Source organism: Anomaloglossus baeobatrachus, chromosome 5 (genome assembly GCF_048569485.1).
Source record: "Anomaloglossus baeobatrachus isolate aAnoBae1 chromosome 5, aAnoBae1.hap1, whole genome shotgun sequence".
In the NCBI taxonomy this organism is placed as follows: domain Eukaryota; kingdom Metazoa; phylum Chordata; class Amphibia; order Anura; family Aromobatidae; genus Anomaloglossus; species Anomaloglossus baeobatrachus.
The window spans coordinates 403,673,127-403,685,497 of NC_134357.1; the positions used below are offsets into that span (position 1 = coordinate 403,673,127).

Sequence of the window (12,371 nt, forward strand, 5' to 3'; positions counted from 1 at the left end):
TGCCTGCTTGAGTGCAAGGTCCCTATGGCGAGTTTCCCTGGTGTGCCTTGCTCCTTGGAATCTCTGGTGGAATCGTCTCCCTCAGGTCCCAGGGAGGAGGGTGGCCTAAGTGTTTTCGTCTCCACTGGTACTCTTGCACTTCCGGGTACTGAGTTTGTGGGGATGCCTGGAAGTACCATGTCTTAGGGTCACATGTGCCGTCGCCGACAGCGGGGCCGAACTAATAAACGGACAGGTCCAAACCTGGTTATGGGTGACTGCATTTGGCTGCCCACAAGTGCCATTCAGTGGTAGGGTCAGGCTGGGGTGGTTGGCTCGGGGTTTCTGGGTCCATATTGTGTGGCTGAGGTGTTGTGCCCCTCAACAGTCCGGATGGAGTTGCCCCCCATGCTTGGTGCCCATGCGGTTTTTCCAGTCTCCCGACTCTGTAGATTTGTTGCCTCTTTGGGGTTTCTGTTTTTTTTCGGTCCGTGTTAAGCCTGCTTTACACGTTGCAATTTCGCATACGATATCGTATGCGATTTGCAACGCCCCCATCGTATGTGCAGCACGTTCAATTTGTTGAACGTGCCGCACAAACGATTAACCCCCGTCACACGTACTTACCTTCCATACGACCTCGATGTGGGCGGCGAACGTCCACTTCCTGGAGTGGGAGGGACGTTCAGCGTCACATCGACGTCACGCGGCAGTCGGCCAATAGATGCGGAGGGGCGGAGCTGAGCGGGACGTAAACATCCCACCCACCTCCTTCCTTCCGCATTGCTGGCTGGGAGCCGCAGGACGCAGGTAAGATCTGTTCATCGTTCCCGGGGTGTCACACGCTGCGATGTGTGCTAACCCGGGTACGATGAACAATCTAACGTTCAATTCTAGAGAAATTAACGATGTGCGTGCGATATACGTTATAACGTTCAATCGCACGTACCTGTCACACACTGCAATGTACCTTACGATGCCGGATGTGCGTCACTTACGACGTGACCCCGCCGACACATCGTAAGATACATTGCAGCGTGTAAAGCGGGCTTTAGTCTTCTCGGTCTGGTGGTTGTGCCTGATCTTGGGGAGGTACAGTCAGGCTGGTCTCTTTCCAGCGAGACTCATCCTCATTTAAATGGACTTTTTTCCTTTTAGCATCTGAGTGGTTAATGCTTCTTTTGCAAGTTTGCTTGGAGGCATTGCCTCAGGTGCTCTAAATTACTAATTAGGCTGGGCCTTTAAAAAGTCCCAGCATCCTTCACACAGTGCTAGTTATTTTCTTTCCTCAGTTTACAGAGACAGCCTGTGTGTGTGGTCGTACCATATCCCAGTTCCAGTAGCCTTCTGCAGACAAGGAGTAGTTTGCAGAAGCGATTGTAGTTTTGTTATTTTTATTTTATTTTTGGTGTTATCCCCTGGAAGCATCCCACAGAACAGGTAGGGGTCTCTAGACCAGGGTCCGGGTAGGAGCCAAGGACAGGACGGAGGGTCACGCCTCACTACCTTCAAGCGTACACGATGCTTGAGGACAAGTCAGGCAACTGTAGCGTACAGGGTAAGAGTAGTCCCCTGTCCCTGGATAGCAGCCTTAGGCGTGACATGAGGTCACTTAGTTCAATGAATTCACCTCAGGTCATTTCACCTGAGGTCACAGCTGGGATACAGTAGGAACCCCAGGTGTGACGTCAGGTGAACGTACTCACATCACCGCTCACAGCTGTGGCAGTGTTATTGTGTCCCTGATGGCTGCATCAAGTGGACACATTTTTTAATGAGACCACGCACTGCAACCTCAGGAGGCAGCAGAGTTGGGATCATCATGGCACCTCGTGTGGATTATGTCGGAGCTGCAGGGGTGTTTAGGGGTGTTAATAAGCTGCAGAGAAAGGGTGTTTTTTGTTTCCTTTTTTTAAATAATGGATCTGTCTCTGTGTTTTGTGTTTATTTCTTTTGACTTACAGGGTTAGCAATTTTGTTGACAAATAACAGCTGTCATTAACCCCTTATATTACCTCGATTTCCACCGCATCAGGACAAACAGGATGAGCTGGGGAAAGTGTTGTGGGCGGGGGCCGCTGCCGCTTCTGTGGCTGCTCGGATCCGGGTTACTGCTGCGGCTCTAGTGGTGACCGAACCCGAGCTCGCACGACCGCCCATCCTCAGAGCCATCGGAACGGGGATATTTATAAGGGAGGTTGTCTGTGACGCCACCCGTGGGTTGCGGTGAAGGATGTTGGCACCGCCGCGGCCTGTTGATGGGGCGCCCGGGGCTGATGGAGCAGGGGGGCAGCAAGATGGGATCCCCTCCATGAATAGGGGAGGTGTAGTCCCGGGGCCCGAGGGTCGAACACGGGAGTGATGGCTGCTGGAGATGTCTCACCGGACCGAGGGACAATAATTTCACACAAGTCCAGTGGTAAACCAAGTTACCAGTGGCCGACTGCCTTTGGATTGTGCATTCGGGTCCCGCACCCAGGTTAATGAGCAGATATCCCTTCCCCTGCACTTTGTGTTTCCTTCTCTTTTGGACGACTTCGCATGGAACGGAGAAGTCCACTCCCGGTTCTATTTGTGTTGGGAGCTGTGGCCCGCGAAAGCTGACCATTGGGATTTCAGTGGGTTCTTGGCAGACTCCCTATCCCCCGCATTGGGCTTCCGTTTCGCTATCTGGGCAGTAAATTGGAGCAACGTCTGAAACCTTGTACCCGGCTGGTTAATTGGAGAGGGGCTTGCAACCTTCCTTGCCCTAGGGTCCAGGCACCCCGCCTGTGCACGGCCTCCGGACCGGATTCCCGCTGTCGGTACCGGCGGGCTACAACCCTGCCCCGGTCCACTTTAGGTCTCCCATGACCGGATCTCCGTCGCCTGTGGCTCTGCTCACCGTCTGCCACCTAGCCAAGTAGTCCAGGGGCTACAACCCCTGACTACACTACAGTCAGCTCTCCACACTTCAACTTTTACTTCCACTTCAACTTAAACTCCAAACTCATCTTGAACTGACGTGTTCCCATCTCTGACACCTCAGGACCCCTAGGTGGGCGTTCTCATCCGCCTGATCCCGCCCACTGGTGTGTCCTAGTTATCATGAGGGGGTGGCTAGGGTTTTATGGCTGTGTGTTATGCCTAGGTGTGGGTTGTGGTGATGACAAGGAGGATGTGAACTGTTTGTGACTACCTGGTTTCGCCAGGGCGTCACAAAAGCACCAGGATTGGTACATTTAATGGATGGATTTTTAAGCTGGGAAAGGCCCAATAACCATGGAAATCCCCAGCCTGAGAATGCCAGCCAAAGATTGCTATGGCATTACTGTAATTGGAAGGCAATCCCCGCATATTTAGTGGCTGAAAATCAGGCAACAAAAATCTGGATAGGGGACTTGTCAACAGGAGGCAAATTCCAAAATAATAAATGAGTAATGAATATCCTGATTCACGACACACGTGGGTTGTGCATGTGCAATCCGTGATACGTGATCCATTTTTGCACATGGAGGTAAACTGTCCTGTCCCCACTCCTGCTGTCCGTGGTGCTGAATCTCTGGCTCTGCTGCATCTGGCCGCTGTGTCTCTTACTTCTGCAGGTACTTCCGGGTCGGCTCTGGCTGCATAACTGAATATGCATGCCATAATGAGCCGGCCAGAAGGAAGCAGAGAGCAGCTGACGAACACAGCATCACTGGAGACAGGTGAGTTGAAAATGCTTTTTATTTTCAATGTACGTTTTTTTCTGGTACGTGTTTCATGAACCACACCATAGTGGGGTCCGTGGGACATCAGTGATGCCAGAAAAAAATGGACATGCCTCCGTGCGGCAATCACTGACACGTGTGTACACTTCACGGGGACACGGTCAGTGAAAAATCACTGATGTGTGCGCAGACCTATTGATTATAATGGGTCTGCGTATGTCAGTGATTCTGGTACGTATAATAACAGCAACATACAGTATGTACCAGAGTCACTGACGTGTCAAACAGCCCTAGCAAATAATGCTGAATATATTCACTCATCACTATTTAGCAAGTGTAACCAACAATTTAACATATCATTTTCTAGGAGCAAAGCAGCAGTAATGTTGCTAGTATGTAATAAAGCCGGCATTTACTGCATGTAGAGTGGTATTAACTCCTGAGCCTACATCTGACTTGTGCACCCCTGACTAGGACATTTATTACCATCCTAATATGGAAAGGGGATAATAAAGTCTCCTTTTAAACAGTTTTAAAGTTGGCGATTAGGAAGTCACCAACAATTCAATAGCACGGTAGTGACAAAGAATATTAAAAAGATGAAAGCACTTACTTGAACACTTCTGAACTTCAACACTTTGTATTAGTTTGGAAATTTCTGCTCCAAAATTGGAGGATCTTTAATCATGAAAAAAAGAGAAAGAAAACATTAACTTCTTTAAAGATGCATAATTAAATTTCTCTGCCAATATGAAGGCTTGATATTTTTTGTGGAACAGTTTTAACCCTTTCACGACAATTGAAGTTTACATCATAGTCGGGAAGGGGTTGCTGAAAAATTAAACAAATTTACATCATTGTAATCATTAGGACACATACCAAATATGTGTACCAAAAAAATATACATATTTGGTATTGCTGTTTCTGGAACAACCAGATCTATAAAACTATCAGTTAACCTCTTCAGTAAACACTATAAAATAAATAAATTAATATAGCAAAAACTATGTCGTTTCATCATAGAGCAGGCAAAAATCTAATATATAAAGCTGAGTGTGTGTGTGTGTGTGTGTGTGTAAGTCCTCTAAAGGAATCCGCACCATAGCATTTACAGTCACGAAACTTTGCACAGACACCTCATGTGACTCAGGGAACATCATAGACTATGTTTTGATGGTAAGACTTAACCCCACACTTTACAGTTACTCTCCAAAAAACCTGCCTCCATTAAAGTCAATGGAGCTGAGAGCTATAGGTTATTAATAGCAGCTATAATTGGTTGTTATAGGAATAAAATCAATTGTTAGTATAAGAAGCTTATGTGTGAGGTAATAGGATGTCGGTGGGGAGACGGATAAAGAGAGACAGTAAGATACAGACAGGCATAGACACAGAGTAAGAGGCAGACAGGGAAAAAGACAGAGACAGAGACAGACAGACAGAGACAGACAGTCAAAGAGACAGAGGCAGACAGACACAGACAGACAGAGATCGAGACAGAGATAGGGAAAGAGATAGAGACAGGGAAAGAGACAAAGACAGGGAAAGAGACAAAGACAGGGAAAGAGACAAAGACAGGGAAAGAGACAAAGACAGGCAAAGAGACAAAGACAGGGAAAGAGATAAAGACAGGCAAAGAGACAGAGACAAGGAAAATGACAGGGAAAGAGACAAAGACAAGGAAAGAGACAGGAAAAGAGACAGAGACAGGAAAAGAGACAGAGACAGATGGGGTAAGAGATAGACGGGGAAAGAGACAGACCTGGAAAGAGATAGACTGGGAAAGAGACAGACGGGGAAAGAGATGTGATGATGATTAAACGCAGATATCTCAGGCACATGCGCACTGTCCTATGATGTCAGGTCAGGAAGAGGAGGAGTGGGACAACACAGAGCATGACGATGAAGTTCTAGAGCCCACTTGGTATGAACCCAAAGGCTGAGTAGCTCAGCAGATGAAGAGGAAAAGGAGGATGAGGATGTTATGTTGATTCCTGCACAAACACGTAGTGGTACAACCATGAAAAGCACTGCGTCCTCAGCCACAACTTGGCTGTGGACAGCAGTGGTTGAGGGTCTGCATTTCGCAGGAAAGGCTGCCTAGCCTGGTCCTGTTTTCAGACTGCAAAGGATGACCCAACTTTTATTATCTGCCAATGTTGTAAACAATGACTCAGTAGAGGTAAAATTCAAATAATTTGACTTCTACATACATGAACCGCCACATGTCTAACGAACTTGCATTACTTTAAACCTATAAAAATATGGAGCAATTATCAGTTACGCTATCATGGGTGAGTGCACTGGATGATTGTATACATGCTTCATGACTTTACATTACTGGGAATGATGCTATCCTTGTTAAATAATGTCTGTGCTCATAAGCCAGTGGAAATAATTCTCCCCCCTATATACTTAGATATTTACCCTATAGGCACCTGAGCTATTTTTTTGAGTCCTGCACTATGCACTTTCTATTGTTATGTAATGAGTCTTTTGTCTGTATTTATGTTTAATAAAATTTGTATTGATTTTTCATAATTTTGGTGATATCTATGGCTCCTTATTTTTATAGGTTTAAATTATGCAGGGGAGCTTTTCACAGCTTTACTAGTGAATCTATTGATCCTAGCCACCAGGTGTCATTAATGGTCAGTGGGGTATTCTCTAAAGGTGCTCAGATGTGGTTTATGCCAATTGCATTACTGTGGGAAATCTTGCTGCACTAAAATGCAGACTATCAGGCCTACCCAACCACCGGCTGCCATATCAACCTCATCTGCTGCTTCTTCCTCCTCCTGCATCACCATATAAAGTATTCTCACACAGGCCTCCTGTAGCGCCCCTGAATACATCAGGGTACTACAGGGAACTGCATCCTTTTCCCAGGGTTCAGGACCTACGCCCCATAGTTCCAAGTTTCCAGAAACCGGTGTCACTTCCATCAGCACCACAAATCCCAACCAACACCTCACATCATGACCTTTCAGACACACCAGTGGGTTGGTCTAGATGGAAAAGGTCCACCCACCTAGGGGTCATTCAGACTGTTAGGAGAGAGATAGTGAGTCTAGAGAGAGCCCTCAAGGTGAGAGGAGCTGGAGTGTTAGCTCCCGGGGAGCTAGAACGACCGAGGTTGGGTTGCAGACAGTGGTCCGGGACCAGTGGAGTCGGGGACCGGTAGCAGTGACATTAGAAAAGGGTGTGACGGACATAGTCTTGAAGGACTGTCAGCACCAGAAAGCCCAAAAGAACTGACCGGTACCGAGCACGACGAGGTACAGGATCCTAGGTCAGGAGCCGATTCAACGTCCTGACAATTAGCCTGCAGAGGAAAGGGACCTTCAGGGACCTTCCCAGAGAGCTCAGAGACTGAGGGCATCAGCACATCGTGGGGGACAGGGTTTTCCAGAAATAGCAACCCACTGAAGTCCAAAGTGCCAGCCCTTAGGAGCAAGACTTCACTTAAAAACTGAAGAACTGGACCTTACAGCTTCAAGCTATAGGGACCCACACAGACACGAAACTGTGCACGGAGGCAGGCTCCGGATTACTATGTGACACCGGTGGGACCGGGTACTTGGACAGGCTTCCCGCAGTGGCACACTGAGACTTTGGTTTACCTACAGCGTGTGGGTCTCCTTTATAAACCTCATCTAGCACCACGACTACCCACAGTGAGTACCCTGGTCCCCTACACCCTGCTCTCCTAAATAACTACCAACACCCTGAGCCCGGGGCCATCCCTACCTGTGGATGGACTAACATCTGGCTGCTTAACTCCAACTGCCCCGGTACTCCTTAGAGCAGCGGCGGTACTCACATTACCGCAACCCACAGGTGGCGTCATGAAGGTATCCCCTCTAAATACCCCCTTTATACGGATCAAAGTGTCCACCAAACCGGGTCCGGACCCCCCTCGAGCCATGATCCCGGATCCGAGCAACCCGACTAACACCGGGGCGGTACACTCCTACCGCACAACCTCCATATGTTTATCTGCTACAGTTGGGTTAAGGGAGAGGCCCATCAGCTGTTACAGATATGACCATTCCTGATGTATTTGACCCATGTGAGACATTGAGCACACTACATTTTTCTCAATGTAGCATTACATCTCCACCTTACTTCTCCCTCTCTCAACACAGCAGCCAGCCCTCGGTCCCACAGTTTTGGTCATGTAAAAGATCGTTTCCAACCATACATGCCAAAGCGAAGAGGTTGAACGTCACCATATCTAAACTATTGACCACGGAAATGCTGCCTTTCCACCTGGTGGATACAGAGTGTTTCAGAAACCTGATGGCCATTGCAGTCTCCCAATACCAGCTGCCCAGTCACCATTACTTCTCTAATAAAGCTGTGCCTGCGCTATACCATCATGTTGCACACAACGTTACCTTTTCCTTAAAAAACTCTGTCTTCCATCATGCATATCACCACTGACACATGGACGAGCAAGCATAGCCAGGTGCAATACATCTCTGACTGGGCACTGGGTTACTCTGGTGGCTGTGGGGGCAGGCAGGGAAGGAGCTGCTTCCCAGGTCTTGAAATTCCTTTAAATCCCTTGATCTGCTGCTTCCTCCACTGCTTCTGCTTCCTCCACCTCCATTAGGACCTCCACCTATGCCCTCAACCTGTCCCTTAATGTAACACGCATTCCAGGGGTGCAGAGAGAATTCCCCGCACCTCGATGCAGTTCATCCAAGGCTCAACGCAATCAGGCAGTGCTGAAAATAATATGCACTGGAGAAGCAAGTCACACAGCAGAAGAGTTGTGGAGCTATCTGGGTCACGTTTGATAAATGCCTGTCTCTACTGAACCTGGAGCCAGGGAAGGCCGTGTGCGATAATGGCGGAGACCTGTTGGTGTCCCTATGCCTCTCACATACTCAACCTGGTTGTACAGAAATCTCTAGCCCACTATCCCAGCATGGATGCGCTACACAGAAGGCTCGGTCACTGTGTGCTCACTTCCGCCATTCACACCCCATGGCTAATAGACTTGCAACACTGCAAAGGTATTTTGGCCTACTGGTTAACGGGTGATAAGCGATGTGGCAACACTTTGGATTTCCACTCTGCACATATTGCAGTTACTGTGCCAGCAGCAGCAAGCCATGATGCAGTATACCATGAGGCATAGCCTGGGAGTATGCAGTGCGGATGTGGTGAAAATCACGATTGTCGAGTGGGCACAGATGAAAGACCTCTGTACCCTTCTACACAGTTTTGACATTGCTACAAAGGTGATTAGCGCTGATGATGCCGTCATCAGCATCACTATTCCGCTCATCTACATGTTGGAACATATTTTGAATAGTCTGCGGTAGGAGGTGGAGGTCCTAGAGGATGAGGATGAAGCAGAGGAGGATGAGGAAGGGATACAATTTCCTGTAAGGTCCAGAAAGTCATCGCGCAGGGAGGTGTCTGGGGAGGGTGGAGTCCATTGATTGAGGCAGGCTCATGCTAACAGACAAACTTGTAGCGAAGGTGGTAGCAGCCAAGGAACAAATGCAGGAGGAAGAGGTAATGGGCGCAGCAAACTCAGGAGATGAAGAAGATCTTGATCCCATTTCTTTTGTCTGTGGTTGGTGGGAGGGGACGGAGAAGACAAGCTTGAGTGTTACCCCGTCAACAACATGGATTTGGATCTCTTGGAAGCAACGAACACATGAGCGCCTTCTTGCTGCACTTCTTCAACATGATGTTAATATTATTAGTATTAGAAATAGTGCTGACTACTGGGTTGCCACTCTGTTAGATTTATGATAGAAAAGTAAATTTAGCAAGATGCTTCTCCCCCTGGAGAGAGACATGCAGGTGCTGTAGTATCAATACAAGCTTGTAGACGATCTTAAAAGTAGTTTTCCAAAAGACAGCATTGAGGCACACAGCATTTATCGCAGTTCTTGAATTCCAACCACGGGAATGTTGAGTCGTCATCGAATTAACATTAGCAGCAGTTCAAGTGGCAGAAGCAATTTCTGTGAAGTTTGGCACACATTTTGAAGACCATCGCGTGCACCAGCAGAACAGAGTACAAGTCAGACACACAGTGAATGACTGGAGAGGATGTTGCAGGAGTATCTAAAGCTCAATATCAATGCCATAGGGAGAGGGATTGGATCCTTTTACATTTTGGTCTTTAAAAATGTAAGAGTGGCCTGAGCTTGCCAGTCATGCTTTGGAAATTTTTGCCTGCCCGGCATCCATCGTTCTCTCAGAATGTGTCTTCAGCGCTGCTGGTGGTGTATTGATGAATATGCACATGCAGCTGTCCCTTGAAAGCGTAGACCACCTAACTTTCATAAAGATGAACAAGTCGTAAATGTCCAATGACTTTGCCACTCCTTTCCCAGACTGTGCAGACTAGGCGATGGTGTAGTGCCAGGGTTTTGGGAGCAAGCGGCCTATCCCTGCCTGTCATTTTGCTGTCTTTGGTGAAGGTAGAAATGTTGGTTCAAGTCTTGTTATAGGGCTGGTCCCAAGCATCCATGTTGCGATATTCCACTATTTTTAGTCTGTGCCAATTGTTGCCACTTTCTTGACTTTAATTTCTGAAAATGTGGAGATGCCAAGTGCGGTCTACAAATTGTCTTTTGTCTGTAGTGCCAGGGTTCTGGGAGCAAGAGGCCTATGTCTGTCACTCATGCATCTCTTGATTTTTAAAATAAAAATGCCAGACCACATTCTATGTGTAAGTCAACACAATCAGGCAGTGCATAAAATTAATATGCATTGGAGAATGCAGTCACACAGTTTCAGAGTTGTGAACTACTATCCAGACCCAATTTGATCAATGGTTGTCTCCACTGAACCTGGAGCTAAGGAAAGATGTGTGTGATAACGGGGGAAACCTGGTCATGGCACTATGCCTGGGTGACATCACATGTGCATTGGATGGCTCACTTGCTCAACCTGGTTGTACAGAATTTTCTAGGGCACTATTCTGGCCTGAATGCACTGTTGCAGAAGGCATGGTCACTGTGTGCTCACTTTTTAAAATGGAAATTCCAAGCCACATCCTGTGTGTTACATGGACCATACCTCCATGTTGTGCAAACACACTATGTGAAAATAAGGGGGGAGTGCAATTGATGTTACTGTCTGGCTGTCTGCCTGAAAGTTGTTTAAATCTAAAGACTTAAAGATGGGTCTCCAAGATGTGTCTTGTCTGTATCTGCCAGAGTTCTGGGATCAAGAGGCCTACGACTGTCACTCATGCATCTCTTGCTTTTTAAAATGACAATGCCAGGTCACATCCTGTGTGTTGCATGGACCATACCTCCTTTTTTTTTTAAATCAGATACTTTTTTATTAAAACAGAATACATACAACAGAATAACAAATCGGCATAAAAATTAAGATTATCACATCTATTACCCCTTTAACTCCCCCTCCCGCCCCCTCCCCCACCTCGGCAGCAACACTTCTCCCCGATACTACATCCCATTTAGTACACACTTAGAATACCCTCCAACTGCAGTATAGCAACCATCCCGTTGTGCAGGAGGAACAACTAGTAACACAAATAAAACAAAACACACACATCAGAGGTCTCCGACGGCTATCCCGGTCCCAAATCAGTTTACTGGTCCATCACTCGTCCTATTCACATTGCAGCCAAGGAGACCATAGCTTCTCAAACATTTTAACATTCCCCCTTCTTTCATACACTCCCTGTTCCAGCTGAAGAATACATTTCACCCTTTTAATGTACTCTCCCCTGGTCGGGGGGTCTTTTTTAATCCAGGACCTGGCGATCAGCTTTCTTGCCGTATACAGCAGCCTAGCAATGGCAATTTCATAGTATTTTCCACCCCAAGCTCCTCAACATATCCCAATATGCATAGCAATGGTTCCCTGGGAAGGACACACCTATATGTTCTTCCTATCTTGTGGATAACCTTAGTCCAAAAGGAGACCAGTCTCGGACAAGACCACATCATATGAAAAATACCTGCGTCAGATCCCTGACACCTTGGACACTCCGAATTCCTTTTCAACCCCATTTTAAACATCAGTAAAGGAGACCTATATACTCGGTGAATCACGTATAGGTGAGATAGTCTGGCCGGTTCGCTCATGGAAAGTTTAGGGACATACTCTAAGATACTCTCCCACACCTCCTCCGTTATCGGCCCAACTTCCTCCTCCCATTTAGATTTAGTTTTAACTGGGTAGTCTAAAAGAAAGGTATGTCTTTATATGTGCCAGAAATGATCCCTTTAGTGCTTCCTCCCCCCTTGCACACATACTCCAGTACCAGGTCAGTCTGTATGTCCACACTTTTTTTAGCCGCTTGGGCTGCAATCGCATGTTTTAATTGACTGTAGTGGAGCCAGCCAGACGCCGGTAACTGAAACTCACTCTGTAACTGTGGGAACGATTTCAGAATTCCCCCGTCCAATATCTGATGCATGTATATTACACCCTTGCGTCTACATTCCTCAATATTCCCCATTTTCTGAATCTCCGGGAGATTACTGTTATCCCAGATAGGTGAAAACGTAGTTAACCGGGTCACCCCTCTCACCCTTTTCAGCCTATCCCAGGTCTTGTTTATAAGTGCCATTGTAGGAGACGTTCCACCCAAGATCCCCACCACACCATCCTCTAGTCCCATTACCAATGGACTTCTACCCACTATGTATTCCAGCACTTCTTTAATGCCCCCATTTTTCTCTCGATCAG

The 12,371-nt window shown here is 47.2% G+C and overlaps 1 protein-coding gene across 1 annotated transcript in view; it reads right to left on the minus strand.

Moving 5' to 3' along the window:
- Positions 1-12,371, minus strand: part of LOC142310217 (NXPE family member 1-like) — a 158,907-nt gene that overhangs the window by 72,772 nt on the left and 73,764 nt on the right. The window contains exon 4 of the mRNA XM_075347705.1: positions 4,285-4,349. Within this exon, the coding sequence (XP_075203820.1) occupies positions 4,285-4,349 (65 nt within the window). The remainder of the gene's footprint in view (positions 1-4,284; positions 4,350-12,371) is intronic.